Source organism: Felis catus, chromosome E1 (genome assembly GCF_018350175.1).
Source record: "Felis catus isolate Fca126 chromosome E1, F.catus_Fca126_mat1.0, whole genome shotgun sequence".
NCBI classification, from domain to species: Eukaryota; Metazoa; Chordata; class Mammalia; order Carnivora; family Felidae; genus Felis; species Felis catus.
In genome coordinates this window covers 16,475,626-16,495,447 of record NC_058381.1, presented here as the reverse complement: position 1 = coordinate 16,495,447, position 19,822 = coordinate 16,475,626, and the positions used below count along the sequence as shown (strand labels likewise).

Below are 19,822 nucleotides of genomic sequence, written 5' to 3'. Positions count from 1 at the left end.
ATCCAGGTGGGTTGTTTATATATGGCATAGAAAAATATACATTGAAAAGTCTGACTGCTTCCCATGCTTCCATCCACCCCATTCCCACCCCCACATACACCCTATTGGTAACCACTTTTATTGTTTTTCCTTATCCTTCCTGTAGTTTTTGATGTAGATGGAAACAAGTATAAGTAAAGATTCTTAATTTTTTTTTTTTCAGGAAAATGCCCAGATGTTTCAAGGTAGACCCTGCAAGAATATGTACCCTAATGAATACTTTCCTCATGGAATAACAAATGGAGCTAGTTGGTATAATGTCCCAGGTAAACATTCTTTAATACCAAGGCCATATAACTTGGATTTTTTGTCACCCTGGATGGTGCCACTTCTTACTGATTTTTTAATTGTGAGAAAATATCATTCCTTTAAAAATATTGTTTAAATAATTTAAAACATTCAAATAACCTTTTCAACTATTTTTAAATTTGACACATGTTGGGGTACCTGAGTGGCTCAGTTGGTTAAGTGTCCGACTTTGGCTCAGGTCATGATCTCATAGTTCATGGGTTCAAGCCCCACATAGGGCTCTGTGCTGACAGCTCAGAGCCTGGAGCCTGCTTCCAATTCTGTGTCTCCCTGTCTCTCTGCTCCTCCCCTGCTTGCACTCTGTCTCTCTCTCTCTCAAAAATAAAATAAAAACATTTTTAAAAAATTTTGAGTAAAGATAGTGTACTAAAACTTCATGAAAGTGTTATATTTTATCTCTGGCTATGACAAAAAACCTTAGATGTGCTGATAAGAAGAGTGTAGGCCACATTTGAATTCTTTTTTTTTTTTTTTAATTTTTTTAATGTTTATTTATTTTTGAGAGAGAGAGAGAAAGAGTGCAAGCAGGGAAGGGGCAGAGAAAGAGGGAAACATAGAAACTGAAGCATGCTCCAGGCTCTGTCAGCACAGAGCCTCACGTGGCACTTGAACTCACAACCCCTGAGATCATGACCTGAGCTGAAGTCAGATGCTTAACCGACTGAGCCACCCAGGCGCCCCTACACTTGAATTCTTCTTGAACATGAAGGTACAGGTGTCTTACCTGTACTACAAGCATCAAAGAGCTCTCAAATGAACATATTATTGTTTTTCAACCAATGCTAAGAAAAGATGGATTTAGCTTTTTACTAGGAATGTCGTTTACCTTTTGGGATGGGATCTAGTTCTACTTCTTCAGAGTGACTGATTTTAATTTTTTATCCTCCAGGTGGTATGCAGGACTGGAACTATTTACAAACAAATTGCTTTGAAGTGACTATTGAGCTAGGTTGTGTGAAATACCCATTTGAGAAAGATCTGCCAAAATTTTGGGAACAGAATCGAAGATCTCTAATCCAGTTTATGAAACAGGTAACTATTAAGGAGTGAAGTATGAAATTTCTCCCAAGAGCAAAAATACATGTGTGTATTGTGTGTACATGTAGTTTTCACACGGTGATTTTCAAATATGCTCTTCTGAATTCCAGTTTGGACTATTCATGTTTTAGTATTTTTATCTGGAAAATTCACGGATGAAAATGAGTTGAAGAGCTCATGCAGGCAAGAGTTGAAAATGATTAAACAGGGTAGTGATGTTTTGCTTTTAATGGATAATGACTTTTTATTCTGTCTTTATTAAAAGACTGACATAAATTGGATACACCCCTAAGCATTTGTCAAGTGATAGAAAGATGGGCTAGGGGGTAAGTGTTTTCATTCTTTTTCTTTTTGCCAGTGGTTCACTGTTGAAATGGTTAATTTCCTTTTGTTTGAATATACTTGGTGACCAATAGGTAAAGACTGTAAGAAATATGCTAATATTAGTTAATTAGTAGGGTAATCTAATACTTTGTGCCAGTACTTTTCTGCTTTATTCTTTTTGCTGCATTGACTGGCATAAAGGCTATGAGTTTGCGTACTAATTTTTTAAAATACTTTATTATGAAAAATTTTAAACACATAGAAAAGTTGTTACTAATAAATACCTAGAGTTAATAGTTTTTAACATTTTGCTGCATTTGTTTTATTTATATAAACTTACCCACATACACATATATTCCTGAACTATTTCAATATAAATTGCAGCTATTATGGCATTTCACCCCTAAATATTTCAGAATGCATCTTTTAGAATAAGGATATTCTTCTATATGACATCTTCAAGTGCCATTATCTCACTGAAGAAAATTAACAGTAATTCTCTAATATTACCTAATACCTAGCCCACATTCAGATTTCCTTCTTTTCCCCCAAAATGTCTTTTCATAGCTATATTTCAGAACCAGGATCTAGTCAAGGTTTATGCATTGCATTTGATTATTACATCTCTTTATTCACTTTAATCTATAATAGTCCTTCCATTTTTTAAAAATGACATTTCCCTTTTAAAGAGGCCAGGACAGTTTTCTTGTAGAATGCCCTATATACTGAAATTGTCAGAAGTGCTAAAGTTTAAACAGTCTTATTTATATTCTTCATGATAAAGACGAACATAACCTATGAAAAATTAGCCTTTCAGCAACTAAAATACTTTGTTTAATGGGTGTTTACCTTTACTGTCAATTCCTAAATTCCTCTTTGCTCCACATGTTTATTTTATTACCAATCTGTTATTTGGGATGTAAGCTCCCAAAATAATTAGATGATGATCTTTACCATTGACATATGGGTGTCCTTGTACTTTATCCAGGTTCATCAAGGTGTCAAAGGATTTGTCCTAGATGCCACGGATGGCAGGGGTATATTAAATGCCACCATTAGCGTTGCTGAAATTAATCACCCAGTGACTACTTACAAAACTGGAGATTACTGGCGTCTCTTGGTTCCAGGAACTTATAAGATCACAGCATCTGCTCGAGGGTGAGTGAATGAATACTTTGAAATTGAGTGCTTTAAGAGACTCTTAAAAACTGAGAACAAACTGAGGGTTGATGGGGGGTGGGAGGGAGGGGAGGGTAGGTGATGCGCATTGAAGAGGGCATCTTTTGGGATGAGCACTGGGTGTTGTATGGAAACTAATTTGACAATAAATTTCATATAATAAAAAAAAAGAAAAGAAATTGAGTGCTTAAGGAAAGACAAACATGGTTGTATCCTAGAAGATTATTGCCAGAAAGCCCCAGAGAAGCCAAGCAACCCTGAGTTTCATGCTGGGAAGTTTAGAGCTGGTTACCCATTTGAATCTCCTCTAGTGATAAAGTGAGTACATGAATTATCACATTTAAGAAATCTGTGAAATTATGCACTTTGGACAGTGGCCTCTTTTATCCTCCTCCTCTCAGGTCCACTGCTCCCTGTCTAGATGTGAGTAATTTCCTTCACTATTGGTAACAATTCTGGGAAGCACCTGTTAGTTGGGAAAAAAGGACTCCTGCTCTACTGTATACTTCTAGTCATGTCCAATGACTAGAAGTTACATTTGTTGCCTTTTATTTTCATTTATTTATTGAGAGAGAGAGAGAGAGAGAGATTAGGGGAGAGGGGCAGAGGGAAGGAGAGAATATCTCAAGCAGAGCTCAATCCCACGGCCCTGGAATCATCACCTGAGCCAAAACCAAGAGTCGGACACTCAACCTAGTGAGCCACCCGTACATTTATTCCCTTTTAAAGCTCTTTCACACCTTTTTCTATCCACACTTAAACCATTCTCTTTTTTTTCTATTTAAAAAAAAGTATTTTTAATTTGCATATAGTTCACACACAATGTTACATTAGTTTCAGGTATACAACAGTGATTCAACAAGTCTTTACATAATGCTATGCTCACTGTAAGTGTAGTGACCATTGGTCATTATACAATGCTATTACAATACCATTGACTGTATTTCCTGTACTGTACCATTTATTTCTATGACTTATTCATTCCATAACTGGAAGTCCATAACATAGAAATGTTATTTCTATGACTTATTCATTCCATAACTCCTACTCCTCTTCCCCCATTTTGCTTACCTGCCCCCCACAACTATCAGATTTTTCTCTGTATTTATGCGTCTGTTTCTGCTTTTTGTTTGTTTATTAGTTTGCTTTATGAGATTCCATATCTGAGTGAAATCATACAGTATTTGCTTTCTCAGTCTGACTGATTTCACTCAGCATAATACCCTCTAGGTCCATCCATGCTGTTGCAAATGGCACGATCTCATCTTTTTTTAATGGCTACATTATATTCCACTGTGTGTATACACCACATCTTCCTTATTCATTGGTTTATTGATGGACACTTAGGTTGTTTCCATCTCTTGGCTATTATAAATAATGCTGCGATAAACATAGGGGTGCATGTATCTTTTCAATTTACTGTTTTTGTTTTCTTTGGGCAAATAGTCAATAGTGGCATTATTGGCTTATATGGTATTTCTATTTTTAATTTTTTGAGAAACCTCTATAGTGTTTTCCACAGTGGCTATACCAGTTTACATTCCCACCAGTAGTGTAAAAGTGTTCTTTTTCTCCTCGTCCTTACCAACAACACTTGTTATTTCTTACCTTTTTTTTTAGCCATTCTGACAGGTGTAAGGTAATATCTTGTTGTGGTTTTGATTTGCATTTCCCTGATGGTTAGTAATGTTGAGCATCTTTTCATGTGCCTATTGACCATTTATACATCTTCTCTGGAAAAATGTCTATTCAGGTCCTATGCCCAATTTTTAATAGGATTGTTTGGGGGTTTTTTGGCTGCTGAGTTGTATAAGTTCTTTATATATTTGGTATATTAACCCCTTACTGAATATATCATTTGCAAATGTCTTCTCTTGTTCAGTAGGTTACCTTTTTGTTTTGTTGATGATTTCCTTCACTGTGCAAAAACATTTTATTTTGGTGTAGTCCCAATAGTTCATTTTTGTTTTTGTTTCCTTTGCCTTAGGAGACATATCTAGAAAAATGTTTCTTTGGCCAAGATTAGAAAAATTACTACCTACCTCTGTTCTCTTCTAGGATTTTTTATGGTTTCAGGTCTCACATTTAGGTCTTTAATCCATTTTGAATTTATTTATGTGTATGGTGTTAGGAAGTGGTCCAGTTTCATTCTTTTACATGTGGCTGTCCAGTTTTCCCAGCACCATTTATTGAAGAGACTACCTTATCCCTATTGTATATTCTTGCCTTTTTTTTATCATAGATTAATTGACCATGTATGTGTGGGTTTATTTCTGGGCTCTCTATTCTATTCCAGTGATCTATATTTGTCTATTTTTGTGCCAATACCATGCTGTTTTGATTACTACAACTTTGCAGTATATCTTGAAATCTGGAATTGTGATACCTCCAGCTTTGTTTTTCTTTCTCCAGATTGCTTTGGCTATTTGGGGTCTTTTGTGTTTCCATACAAATTTTAATATTATTTGTTCTAGTTTTATGAAAAATGCTGTTGGGGGGCACCTGCATGGCTCAGTAGGTTAAACATCCAATTCTTGATCTCAGTTCAGGTCATGATCTAATGGTTTGTGAGATCAAGTACCATGTTGGGCTCTGCATTGACAGTATGGAAGCTGCTTGGGATTCTCTCTCTCTCCCTCTCTCAAAATAAAAAAAAAAAGTAAAAATAAATGCTATTGGTATTTTGATAGGGATTGCATTGAATCTGTAATTGCTTTAGGTAGTATGGACATCTTAAAAATATCGATTCTTCCAATCCATGAACATGGAATATCTTTCCACTTGTTTGTGTCATCTTCAATATCTTTTTTCAGTGTTTTATAGTTTTCAGAGTACAGGTTTTCACCTCTTTGTTTAGTTTTATTCCTAGGTATTTTATTCTTTTTGATGCAATTGTAAATAGATGGTTTTCTTAATTTCTCTTTCTGCTACTTTGTTATTAATGTGTAGAAATGCTACTGGGTAGTATTTGTATCCTGCAACTTTCTGGATACTTTGTATCCTGCAACTTTACTGAATTCATTGATTACTACTAGTAGATTTTTGGGTAGCCTTCAGGATTTACTATGTATGATATCATGTCACCTGCAAATAGCGACAGTTTAACCTCTTTACCAATATGGATGCATCTTATTTCTTTTCTTTCTTTTCTCTTCTTTTCTTTTTTCTTTTTTTTGTGGGGGGGTGGGCAGGGTTGCTATGGTTAGGACTTCCAGTATTCTGTTAAGTAAAAGTGGCAAGAGTGGGCATCTTTGTCTTGTTCCTGATCTTAGAGGAAGAGTTCTCAGGTTTTCACCATTGAGTATGATGTTAGCTGTGGGTTTTTCGTATATGGCCTTTATTATGTTGAGGTATTGCTTTGGTGAAATTTTCTTTCTTATTTCTAATTCTCTAAGAAAGGACATTTTCATCTTTTTTTTTTTTACAGGTTTTACTTCTACAAAGACATATTTACTTTAAAAAAAAAGAGAGACAATGAACTTAGGACTTTTTTCCTTGGATAAAACTTAATTTTCTTTATCTTCTCTACCTTTACAAACAGCTTAGAATCAGAACCACCTGTTTAATCCAAAATGCATCATTTTTACCGTGTTGTAGTTTTCTTTTTTGTGTTTTAACAAGTATAGATGTTACAAATGGATATTATTCCCCTCCCTTACTAGTTATCTTATTTCTGAAGAGTTAGCTTGAACATTATATTGAAGTAAGGGTAAGAACATGAAAATATTTCTAGTTACTGCTACCTTTTTTAAAAAAGATTTCAAATATCTATTGGTCCATAAAATGTATGGATTAGAACTTCACACTAATGAGAAACGAGGTCTTTTCTGTTTTTCTTACATTTTGTCATAGTATTAGAAAAACGAAAGCAGCAAAATATCTGAAAAATAGGGCAAGAATGATGTGTTTGGTAGTTAATGTCCTAAGTTAGTACCTCTCAAATTTTTCCAACCGTATACCCTGATGACAGACAACTGAACTCAGATTCCAGGAGACGTGGAGTATTTACTGCAAATACTAACTTTCTTTTGAGGTCATATATTTAATCTTAAAAACCCACTCATATTTTACAGTTTACCCATGTCTGTTCTTTGTTAATTTATGTTTAAAACAAATAATAAATTATCACAAAGTTAAAAATTTGACTCTCATAGGATTTATCTCAAGGATTCACATATCCTCTGCAGCCTTCTGTTTCTGCAAAGCATAGGTACTCCACCTGTGGAAGCATGGCTCTAATCTCCCCTTTATTACAGGTATAATCCAGTTACCAAGAATGTGACTGTAAAGAGTGAAGGTGCTATTCAGGTCAACTTCACACTTGTTCGATCGTCAGCAGATTCAAACAATGAATCAAAGAAGGGAAAGGGGGACAGCACCAACACCGATGATGCCAGTGATCCAACCACTAAAGAGTTTGAAACTTTAATTAAAGACCTTTCAGCCGAGAATGGTTTGGAAAGCCTCATGTTACGGTCCTCCTCAAATCTGGCTCTTTACCGATACCACTCGTACAAAGACTTATCAGAGTTTCTGAGAGGACTTGTGATGAACTACCCACACATCACAAATCTCACCAAGTAAGTGTCACCCTCTTACTGCTTTTTTCATTCGTTCGTTCGTTCTTTTTTCTTTTCTTTTTCTTTGTTTCTTTCCTTTTCTTTTTTTAAAGAAGTTACATTCAACATAAGCCATGTTGAATGGTTCTTGTAATTTATTTGGAACTGCATATGGGGAGAATTGGATTTACTTCTTTTGAAACAGTTCTTTCTAACAATGAATCTGAAAACTTTTATGAGGAACATTGGAGGAGAATTACTTGTTAGATTAGCAATGGATGGTCTGTGCCTCCTGGAAAACATAAAATTACTCTTCCTAGTGATAACTTTGAATTAAAAACGCTTTTTCCACTTTCTCAGCTGCAGATTCACGTCCTGTTTCTTAGTTTGTTTTATTTTTCTGGGGGCAAGGGGCAAATTTGGAACTGTGAGTTCACCTGTCAGAGATCATTCTTTCTTTTCAAATAGAAAATGAAGCCTGGGGGCGCCTGGGTGGCGCAGTCGGTTAAGCGTCCGACTTCAGCCAGGTCACGATCTCGCGGTCCGGGAGTTCGAGCCCCGCGTCAGGCTCTGGGCTGATGGCTCGGAGCCTGGAGCCTGTTTCCGATTCTGTGTCTCCCTCTCTCTCTGCCCCTCTCCCGTTCATGCTCTGTCTCTCTCTGTCCCAAAAATAAATAAAAAACGTTGAAAAAAAATTTTTTTTAAAAAGAAAATGAAGCCTGGTTGCTGCCATTCCCCGGACTCTAGTCTCTATTCACAGTTGCTTTTCCCTGAAGCCTTAGGGACATCTGTGATCAAGGGTCCTGGGAAAATATCCAGTACTGGCTTAAGTAAAACCGATGCTGAGCCAGCCTTTATCTTCATTTTCTGGGGCTTCTCTGCCTCAGTTTCACTGTTTCATTACAAACCTTCTTTAAATCTTGTTACAGTCACTTAAGGAGGGCACTTTTCTGGACGAGCACTGGGTGTTATATGTAAGAGATGAATCACTGGGTTCTACTCCAGATGCCAAGACTACACTGTATGTTAACTAACTTGAGAATTAAAAAAAAAAAAAAGAAAAAAAAAGAAAATAGAATAAAAATAAGATGAGAAAAAAATTGTTACAGTTACTTGAAAATTATTTTCTTCATTTGTTGATTCCTGTTGTCTGCTTATTGAGGGTTTTACTCTACAAGTTGCCCCGAGCTGATGGCCCTCTACTACATGCCTTATGAACATTATCTAGCCTTCTGTATTTTTACTTTGTTTTTGCCAGTACTTTGGCAGTACCACTTTCTTCTCTTCCTCAACTGGTTCTTGAATATTTCTGTCCAGTTCAGGTTTTAATATTGTTCATCTTAGTGCTGTATAGAACTTATAGACCTTCTTATTTTAAAAGGTAAAATTGGACATTATTTTTGCTATCCATTACTTCATCTATTTAAGCTTTTTCAACCTTACAAATCAAGATGCACTTTTTAGTTAAATATTTTCCCCCAAATATGCAACACCTGCCAGTGATGGGACACAAGACAGTTTTAGGTGGTCCACCAACAGGTACTAAGTATCACTGATTAGAAACATGGGAAACCAATAATTTCTATTCTATTAATCCTTCTCAATTTAATGCTAATTTTTTTTTCTATGTAACTCTTGTAAATCTCCCTTTGTGTGAAAGAAACCAGGCCTTAAGCTCAGAGCTGGTGGGCAAGAGCAGAGCGCTTTAGGATGTTTGCTGCGATACTGGTATTGCATTTATAGTAAAGTATAAAGTATCTTATCTATATAAATTAATTTACATTTAAAAAGTAAGGTTCTGGGGCGCCTGGGTGGCGCAGTCAGTTAAGCGTCCGACTTCAGCCAGGTCACGATCTCGCGGTCCGTGAGTTCGAGCCCCGCGTCGGGCTCTGGGCTGATGGCTCGGAGCCTGGAGCCTGTTTCCGATTCTGTGACTCCCTCTCTCTCTGCCCCTCCCCCGTTCATGCTCTGTCTCTCTCTGTCCCAAAAATAAATAAAAAAATAAAAATTAAAAAAATTTAAAAAACGTTGAAAAAAAATTAAAAAAAAAATAAATAAAAAGTAAGGTTCTGGGGGCGCCTGGGTGGCGCAGTCGGTTAAGCGTCCGACTTCAGCCAGGTCACGATCTCGCAGTCCGTGAGTTCGAGCCCCCGCGTCAGGCTCTGGGCTGATGGTTCGGAGCCCGGAGCCTGTTTCCGATTCTGTGTCTCCCTCTCTCTCTGCCCCTCCCCCGTTCATGCTCTGTCTCTCTCTGTCCCAAAAATAAATAAAAAACGTTGAAAAAAAAATTAAAAAATAAATAAATAAAATAAAAAGTAAGGTTCTGTACATTTATGTATATTTAAATTTTTCCACAATTAAAATTTCAAGCGAGTTAATTTAAAAGCCACACATTAAGTAAATAGTATAGATTATAGAAGAAAGGGCAAATATTGTGAAGATGGTATGAAAATGACCGAATATGGAGGAATGCTGCATCAAACCATACTCTTCCCTAAATCTGATAATATCTCACTTGTATTTGATTTTCTTTGGTCAAGGAAAAGCGATTTTCTTCAGATTTTCTGACACAATGATGCATTCTTTCTTTTTTGAAAGGCTTTTCATGTTTGTGTTCATGTCTGAAACATATTTTTTAAAAAATCTGTATGTTGGCTTTAACATAATGCTTGATTACTTGCTGACTTGATGTTTTTGATTTTTGAAAGTTTGGGACAGAGTTCCGAATATCGTCACATCTGGTCCCTTGAGATCTCCAATAAGCCCAACATATCTGAACCCGAAGAACCAAAGATCCGTTTTGTTGCTGGTATCCATGGAAATGCTCCAGTTGGAACCGAACTGCTTTTGGCCCTGGCGGAATTTCTCTGCCTAAACTACAAAAAGAACCCAGCTGTTACTCAAGTAAGAGAATAGCCTGTTTTGACATGCATTAGAAGGAAAAAACTCAATCATACCTTGATATCAAGGCACCATTAAAAATTTTTCAAATTTCCTGTTAAATTTGACACAGAGGCACTTTTAGTGCATTACTATAAACTTTACCCTTTGAAAATGGACCGCCTTTGTATATACTCACCGTTAACAGTGTCTTTCTGCTGTATTTCTTTGTATATAATTAGAGGCATAGAGAAAAAAAATACTAAAGATTTGCATTCAATCTTTTACTCCTTTATTTACTAGTCAAATTACCCTTCCAATCTTTACTTACCATTCTGTACGTTCTAACTTGAGGGACTTCCATTGCTAGTGACTTATAATTGGGACACTATATTGAAAATGAGGTGGGGCATTTGGGTGGCTCAGACGGTTAAGCGTCTGACTTCAGCTCAGGTCATGATCTCATGGTTCGTGACTTCGAGCCCCACGTTGGGCTCTGTGCTGACAGCTCAGAGAAATGGAGCCTGCTTCGGATTCTGTGTCTCCCTCTCTCTCTCTCTGCCCCTCCCCTATGTGTCAGGTACTTACACCGAATACTTTGCATACATCATAATTTAATTCTCAATTTGTTATCTCCATTGTATAGATATGAAAATCGAGGCAGAGATATTTGATAACTTACAGGAGGTCACACAGCTAGTATGTGGTAACACTGGGGTTTAAACCCAAGCGTGTCTCACTCTCAAGTCTGTGCTGTTTTGTTACATGATACTGCCTCCCCTAAAAGAAATCTGGGGATAATTGAGATCATGATTAGGACCAGAAAATACCTATGGGATTAAGTGAGATGAACTTAAATCAGACTTGACCAGAAATTATTTTACCATTTTCAGCAAAGCAAATTGTATTGATTTCCTAATGTGAGTTGTAGAGTACTCCAAGGACATGTTTTGTTCTGTTCTTAAAAAATGGGAGAGTATCTAGGATAGTGTTTCTCAAGCCTGGCTACACATTAGAAATATCTGGGAAGTTTTTAAAAATACCGGTGCCTGGGCCCCATCCCTAAAAATATTAGTATTCCTTTAAAAGCTCTTTAGGTTATTCCAATGTTTGGCCAGATGGCTGCCTACTGATATTATGGTTATAAGAGACTGTATGACCTAGGTAAAATACCTACCAGCAATTTCAAAACTTCTAGCTTGTGAGAATTTGCCTCACTGGCCCAATTAGACTAGAACTAGTAATCATACTTTATTGTTTTTTTAATGTTTATTTATTCTTGAGAGAGAGAGACAGACAGAGTGTGAGCAGGGAAGGGGCAGAGAGAGAGGGAAACACAGAATCCAAAGCAGGCTCCAGGTTCTGAGCTATCAGCACAGAGCCCCACGTGGGGCTCGGACTTGTGAACCACAAGATCATGACCTGATCATGATGCTTAACCGACTGAGCCACCCAGGCACCCCAATAATTGTACTTTAAATATTTTTTTTAATTTATTTTGAGAGAGAGCGTGCCAGCAGGGGAGCAGCTGAGAGAGAGAGAGAGAGAGAGAGAGAGAGAGAGGGGAAGAGGGTATCCCAAGCAGGCTCCACGCTGCCAACCCGGAGCCCAATGCAGGACTTGATCTCATGAACCTCAAGATCATGATCTGATCTGAAATCAAGAGTCAGATACTAAACCAACTGAGCCACCCAGGTGCCCCTCGTAATGTTACTTTAGATTGCCATTTGTTTTGAGATAAGGGCCAGAATTATCTGGCAAGTTCAAGAAAATATACACATACCCCAAGACCTGTAGCAAAGCTCAAGCATGTACACTTTAGAAAAAACTCTCTCCCAGTGGAGAAAGTTAAGAACTAATGAATTTAGGGTCTCCAATATTTTCAATCTTTGGACTGTTTTAGCAGAATAAATAAACCAGGGATTATTTATTCTGAATTACTATCAGAAATATATAAGATAAGATGAAGTATATCAGAAATTAGTTCATGCCACATATGTAGGTATTGATGCATATGGATCATTTGGAGGAGAAATTATTATGGGTAAGGCAAATATTTTACTTCATTTTTTTTGTCATGCTGATTTCAACTCTTCTGTCTCATTGTTTCCAGACATACATTGATATTTGTTACAATATGCATTCCAGTTTTTAACCTGGAAAATACAGTCTTAAGCATTATTATTGGTTTTAGCCAGTGTTTGGCAAACATTTTCTATAAAGGGACATGTAGTATGTATTTCAGGCTTGGTGAGACAGCTGTTCTGTGTTGCAACTATTCAACTCTGAATTACAGCACAAAAACAGTCATATGAATGGGCATGGCTGTGTGCCAATAAAACTTTATTTACAATAGCAAGCAGCGGGCTGGATTTAGCCTGCAGGTGGTGGTTTCTGACCCCTTTGTAAGTCATTAGGAAGTCTGGAAATAGTTGTGCAGGTAGTTTTTCATTTCTTTTTAAATTTATTTGAAGCAAGAGAGAATTTTATTTTTATTTATATTAGTCCTGCCTTTTAAGTCTATATAAAACAGTAAAGACTTGGGGCACCTCGGTGGTTCAGTTGGTTGAGCATCTGACTCTTGATTTCAGCTCAAGTCATGATCCCAGGATCTTGGGATCAAGCCCCACGTTGGGCTCTGCACTGAGCCTGGAGCCTTCTTGAGATTCTCTCTCTCTCTCTCTCTCTCTCTCTCTCTCTCTCTCTGCTGCCTCTCTCTCTCTCTGCCCCTTTCCCCTGCTTGCACTCTCTCTCTAAAATAAAAATAATAATAATAAAAAATAAAATAAAACAATAAAGACTCTGAGGCATGGGAAGTTATGATTCCACATATTGCTAATAAACTTCACTGGTTTCTGTTTCTCTTTTAGCTGGTTGACAGGACTAGAATTGTGATTGTCCCATCTCTAAATCCAGATGGGCGAGAGAGGGCACAAGAGAAAGACTGTACTTCAAAAAGAGGACAGACAAATGCTCATGGCAAAGACTTGGATACAGACTTCACAAGTAAGACTAATTTTGGAGCCATTAAACTGCTTTGCACATAGTTAGATTTCTCTTAGCCAGGAAACTGGTAGATTGTGTAGATGAATGATGGGGAACTTCCTTCCAGGTTGTACATGTAAGGTATAAATGACAAACTAGAAACTTGTCAAATTTTTCTCCTTTATTATTTGCAAATTAATTCAAGTGTTTTCTTATGAATTCAATCAATAATATTGGAAGGGTTCCATTACTAGTCATACAGATATATATTTTTTCTCTCTCTATCCCCCCATGTATGTGCGTACACACATACACACAATTAATGTGTATATTGATGTAAAGGAGCCTCTTTCTTATTTACTTAAACAGAATCATAACTATACATATGTTCTTCAACTTTTTTCATTGAGTATATCACTGGTATCTTTCCACTTAAGTACTTACAGATCTCTAACATTCTTATTAATGACATCTTAGTACACTGTTACTGTATGCCAATACTCTAGTTTGTTGAACAATTTTCTTACTAATGGACATTTGCTTTCTTTCTAATTTTTTGCTCTTGCAAACAGTGCTACAGAAAACATCCTGATTTCTGAAAATCTTATTTTCTTTCAAAGACAGGTTATATGTTCTCAAAATTATTTTTTTTAAGTTTAAGTTATTTATTTTGAGAGAGAGAGAGAGAGAGAGAGCACAATCAGTGAAGGACAGAGAGAAGGAGAGACAGAATCCCAAGTAGGCTCCATACCATCAGTGCAGAGCCCCATGTGGGGCTCGAATTCATGAACTGTGAGATCATGACCTGAGCCGAGATCAAGAGTCAGATGCTTAACCAACTGAGCCACCCAGGAGTCCCTCAATATTATTATTTTTTTAAGAGGACACATTCGGGGCGCCTGGGTGGTTTAGTTGGTTCTTGATCTCAGCTCAGTTCATGATCTCACAGTTTGTGAGATCAAGCCCCATGTCAGGCTCCACACTGATAGTGCAAAGCCTGCTTGGAATTCTCTCTCCCCCCTCTCTCTGCACCTCTCTCTCTCTCTCTCTCAAAAATAAATAAATAAGGGGCGCCTGGGTGGCGCAGTCGGTTAAGCGTCCGACTTCAGCCAGGTCACGATCTCGCAGTCCGTGAGTTCGAGCCCCGCGTCGGGCTCTGGGCTGATGGCTCAGAGCCTGGAGCCTGTTTCCGATTCTGTGTCTCCCTCTCTCTCTGCCCCTCCCCCGTTCATGCTCTGTCTCTCTCTGTCCCAAAAATAAATAAACGTTGAAAAAAAAAATTTAAAAAAAAAAAAATAAAAAAAATAAATAAATAAACTTAAAAAAAATAGAGGATATGTTCATCCCTTTTTGTTTCCAGTAAGAATTTTCTTAAGCTTGCTTAGAGTCATTAACCTTTACACACTATCCTGAATTATATAAAACTCAAAGTAATCTACCTTCTAGAGTATATCTTTCACACTATTGAGATAGTATTGAGTCATACAGTGTTTATATACAGATTTCTAAAGTTAGCCTCTGATTGTGCTCATTAGAGAATATTTTCTTAGCTATTCATACTAAAATTTTGAAATGGTACTTCATATTTGACTTTTGCATTTTTTTAGATAATGCCTCCCAGCCTGAGACTAAAGCAATCATTGAAAATTTGATTCAAAAACAGGACTTCAGTCTTTCTGTTGCATTAGATGGTGGTTCAGTGCTGGTCACATACCCGTATGACAAACCAGTACAAACAGGTATGTAGAATATCAATTTATGTATATATTTTCTAAGCTTAGATAGGAAATTCCAATTAGGTAATGTTCCTTCTAAATTTTTTTTTAAAAATTGTGAGCATTTGAGCACACTCCATGAGCAACAACCAACTTGGGAAGATTGTGCTTATATCAACAGCTCAGTTACTTGGAGGAGAGAGGTCAGATCTAATGATGGGCCAGCTTTATCCAGTGCAGCCATCTTGTCACATTTGTTCAATTTAGTTCACAAACATTTATTGAATAATTATTATGTCTATGGACATTGGGAATACAAAAGTGAATAAAACACAATGCCTGCCTCAAGAAACTCATACTGTGTTTAAGCAAATATTAGAAATACATGGGAATGCAAGCTGGTGCAGCCACTCTGGAAAACAGTATGGAGATTCCTCAAAAAAATAAAACTAGAACTACCCTATGACCCAGCAATTGCACTAGTAGGCATTTATCCACGGGATATAGGTGTGCTGTTTCGAAGGGACACGTGCACCCCCATGTTTATAGCAGCACTATCAACAATAGCCAAAGTATGGAAAGAGCCCAAATGTCCATCGATGGATGAATGGATAAAGAAGATGTGGTATATATATATATATATGTATATATATATATATATACAATGGAGTATTACTCGGCAATCAAAAAGAATGAAATCTTACCATTTGCAACTATGTGGATGGAACTGGAGGGTATTATGCTAAGTGAAATTAGTCAGAGAAAGACAAAAATCATATGACTTCACTCATATGAGGACTTTAAGAGACAAAACAGATGAACATAAGGGAAGGGAAACAAAAATAATATAAAAATGGGGAGGGGGACAAAGCATAAGAGACTCATAAATGTGGAGAACAAACAGAGGGTTACTGGAGGGAGTGTGGGAGGGGGGATGGGCTAAATGGGTAAGGGGCACTAAGGAATCTACTCCTAAAATCATTGTTGCACTATACGCTAACTAATTTGGATGTAAATCTAAAAAAATAAAAAATAAAACAAATTAATAAAAAAAAATTAGCAATACAGAATCGCCCTTCCCTGCTTTAAACCTTGACTGACTTGCTTGCATTTAAAACAAAAAAAATTTTTTAATGTTTATTTATTCTTGAGAGAGACAGAGCGTGGGTGGGGGAGGGGCAGAGAGAGAGAGAGAGAGAGAGAGAGAGAGAGAGAGAGAGAAACAGAGACAGAATCCAAAGCAGGCTCCAGGCCCTGAGCTGTCAGCACAGAACCTGACACGGGGCTCAAACTTACAAACCATGAGATCATGACCTGAGCTGAAGTCAGATGCTTAACCTACTGAGCCATGCAGGCACCCCGTGACTTGGTTGCACTTAGATGAGTTTAACAATTGCTTCTTGAATCTCTCTGGGGCCATCGTATATGGAGGTAGTTTGTGTTGTTTAAATGCAGCCTATAAGGAATACTGTTATTAGGCCTTCATTGCCCTAAATGTAAGAAAACATACCAAGCAAGTTTGTATTTTAGTGTGGTGTCCTGTTGTGTAAACTAACCATTAGTACCTTCTAATACAAGGAAGATGTGTATCTTCTTAGTCTGATTGTCCTGGGCTCAACAGAACTATGTGATTAATTATAATAATTCCTCAATGCACTTCAGTGGGGTTTAAGATTAACTAGAAGGAGAGAAAGATGACTTTTATATCCATGAAGTTGAACTTGGAGTAAGATTTTTTGGATTTCTCCAACTTCTGAATTTTTCTTTTTATAGTGGAAAACAAAGAGACTCTGAAGCATTTGGCATCTCTTTATGCAAATAATCATCCATCCATGCACATGGGTCAGCCCAGTTGCCCAAATAAATCAGGTAAGTATTTTCCATACCCTTTGTTCTTGTTGGTGCTTTCAGGGACCGAGGGTGTCTTACCTTAAGGTCTTGTTGAGCCTCTGTCTCTCAATGCTTTTGTAGATGAGAATATCCCAGGAGGCGTAATGCGTGGAGCAGAATGGCACAGTCACCTGGGCAGCATGAAGGTATGCTCTATAGAATACAGTGAAAGTAGCGTATAATTGTTGGCCATTGAGTGACAGAATAGGTGACTTTTCTGATATAAGCAAAGTGAATGGCAGCTGCTTCATGGCTTTCTTGATAAGACAGCCCTCAACTTAACCTCTGGCAGCATTTTTTTCCACCATTTGAATCATTTTTAATTGTACAGTTCAGTGACATTAATTACATTTAATATAATTAAACTAATCACCATTCTAAACCATCTGTTTCCAAAGCTTTTTTATCACCCCAGAAAGAAACTCTGCATCTGCTAAGCAATAACTCCTGATTCCGCTGGTAACCCCCCAACTCCTGGTAGCCTCTCTACTTTCTGTCTCTATGTTTTTGCCTATTCTAGATATTTCTTGTAAGTGCAATCATACAATATTTGTCCTTTGTGCCTGTCTTCTTTTACTTAGCATAATGGTTTCAGGGTTCAACCATTTTCTTAGCCTGTATCAGTCCTCTATTGCTTTTTATGGCTGAATAATGTTCTATTGTATGTACATACCACATTTTGTTTATCAGTTTATCAGTTTAACACTTGAGTTGTTTCTACCTTTTGGCTATAGAATAATGAACAAGTTGTACAGCATACAACTGTAAGTTTGAGCACTCATTTTCAATTCTTTGGGGTATATATCTAGATGTGGAATTGCTACCCATGTTCTAATTCTATGTTTAACTTTTTAAGGGACCACTGAACTATTTGATACATTCCCACCAACAATGTATAGGAGTTCCAATTTCTCTACATTCTTGTCAAAACTTATTATTTTTCTTTTTTTTTTAATTATAGCCATCCTAGCAGGTATGAATTGGAACTTCATTGTAGTTTTGATTTGCATTTCCTCAAACACTAATGATGTTGAGCATCTTTTCATGTGCTTATTGACCATTTGTACATCTTCTTTGGAGAAATGTCTGTTTCTCTATTGCCTATTTTATTTTGTTTTGTTTTTATTTATTATTTAAAATTTTTTAACATCTATTTACCTTTGAGAAACAGAGACAGAGCATGAGTGGGGGAGGGGCAGAGAGAGAGGCTCCAAAGCAGGCTCTAGGCTCTGAGCTGTCTGCACAGAGCCCACGTTGGGGCTCGAACCCACAAACTGCAAGATCATGACCAGAGCCGAAGTCGAATGCTTAACCAACTGAGCCACCCAGGCACCCCTTATTTTGTTATTTTTAAAATTCCATTGCCTATTTTAAAATTAGGTTGTCTTTTTGTTGTTAGGTTATAAGAATTCTTTATATATTTTGGATGCTAAACCCTTATCATATGTTTGATTTTAAGTAGTTTCTTCTATTATGTTGGTTGTCATTTCATTTTCTTGATAATGCCTTTTGATGCACAAAATTTTTTAATTTTGATGAAGTCAAACTTATCTGTCTTTTTGTTGTTCATGCTCGTCATATCTAAGAATTCATAGCCAAATCCAAGGTCATGATTTACCTCCATGTTTTCTTCTATGAATTTTATGGATTTAGCTCTTGTATTTAGGTCATTGGTATATATATATATATATATATATATATATATATATATACACACACACACACACACACACACACACACATATATATATGTATATATATATGTGTATATATATATACATATATATATAGTATATATATGTGTATATATATATATTTTTTACATTTTTTAATGTTTATTTTTCAGAGAGAGAGAGAGAGAACAGAGCGTGAGTTGGGGAGGGGCAGAGAGAGAGGGAAACACAGAATCCAAAGCAGGCTCCAACTTAACTGACCGAGCCCCCCAGGTGCCCAGGTCATTGATACATCTTAAGTTGATTTTTGTATATGATAGGAAGTAGGATTTCAACTTCATTTTTTTGCATGTGGAAATCTAATTGTCCAAGCACCATTTGTTTTAAAGATTGTTCTTTCCCTTTGAATGGTCTTGGCACCCTTGTCAAAAAATCAGTTGACCATAGATGTATGTGTTTATTTCTGGACTCTGAATTCTGTTTCACTGGTCTATATGTCTATTCCCCCAGTATCACTGTTCAGAGCGCTGTAGCTTTGTAGTAAGTTTTGAAATTAAGAAGTGTGAGTACTCCAACTTTTTCCTTTTTCAAGATTGTTTTTGGCTATTCAAGGTGCCTTGCAATTACATTTGAATTGAATTGAAGATTGGCTTTGCTCTTTCTTTCCTTCCTTCCTTCCTTCCTTCCTTCCTTCCTTCCTTCCTTCCTTTCCTTCTTTCTTATCAAAAAATGCTGTTGGAATTTTGTTAAGGGTTGTGTTGAATCTGTAGATCACTTTGGGTTATATTAACATCTCAATAGTATTGACTTTCTATTCATGAATGCAGTTATGTCTTTCCATTTACTTAGGTCTTCTTTAATTTCTTTTTGATAGCATTTTAATTGGTTGTCCATCCACTTCAGATTAGTAAGGAGTTGTTAGATGGGTGATTAGTTCATCATTTCATTAACATGTGCAACTAGAAATTTGACTTCATTCTCATCTCTGCCTGCCTTCCCTCCTTTATTTACTAAGAACTTACTATGTATGAGGTACTTTGCTATACTAGTGATAAATGAAATATATTTCCTGTCCCATTGTACAAATAACTATTTTACATAATTAATTGATTTGATCTAGAAGAGAGCAACTCTCAATGTGCCATAAGAAATTAAAGACAGAAAAGATTACACCTAATCAGAGATGTAGTCTTCTCTTAGAGAAAATGGCATTTGGGATGCAGAGATGGTG

The 19,822-nt window shown here is 36.8% G+C and overlaps 1 protein-coding gene across 3 annotated transcripts in view; it reads left to right on the top strand.

The window, feature by feature from the left end:
• CPD (carboxypeptidase D) overlaps window positions 1-19,822 on the top strand; it is an 82,357-nt gene that overhangs the window by 54,035 nt on the left and 8,500 nt on the right. For all 3 annotated transcript variants that reach the window (XM_045045377.1, XM_011289068.4, XR_002148963.3), the window contains 9 exons: window positions 203-305; window positions 1,238-1,380; window positions 2,699-2,868; window positions 7,146-7,469; window positions 10,157-10,352; window positions 13,199-13,334; window positions 14,921-15,052; window positions 16,802-16,897; window positions 17,000-17,064. In XM_045045377.1, the coding sequence (XP_044901312.1) occupies window positions 203-305; window positions 1,238-1,380; window positions 2,699-2,868; window positions 7,146-7,469; window positions 10,157-10,352; window positions 13,199-13,334; window positions 14,921-15,052; window positions 16,802-16,897; window positions 17,000-17,064 (1,365 nt within the window). The remainder of the gene's footprint in view (window positions 1-202; window positions 306-1,237; window positions 1,381-2,698; window positions 2,869-7,145; window positions 7,470-10,156; window positions 10,353-13,198; window positions 13,335-14,920; window positions 15,053-16,801; window positions 16,898-16,999; window positions 17,065-19,822) is intronic.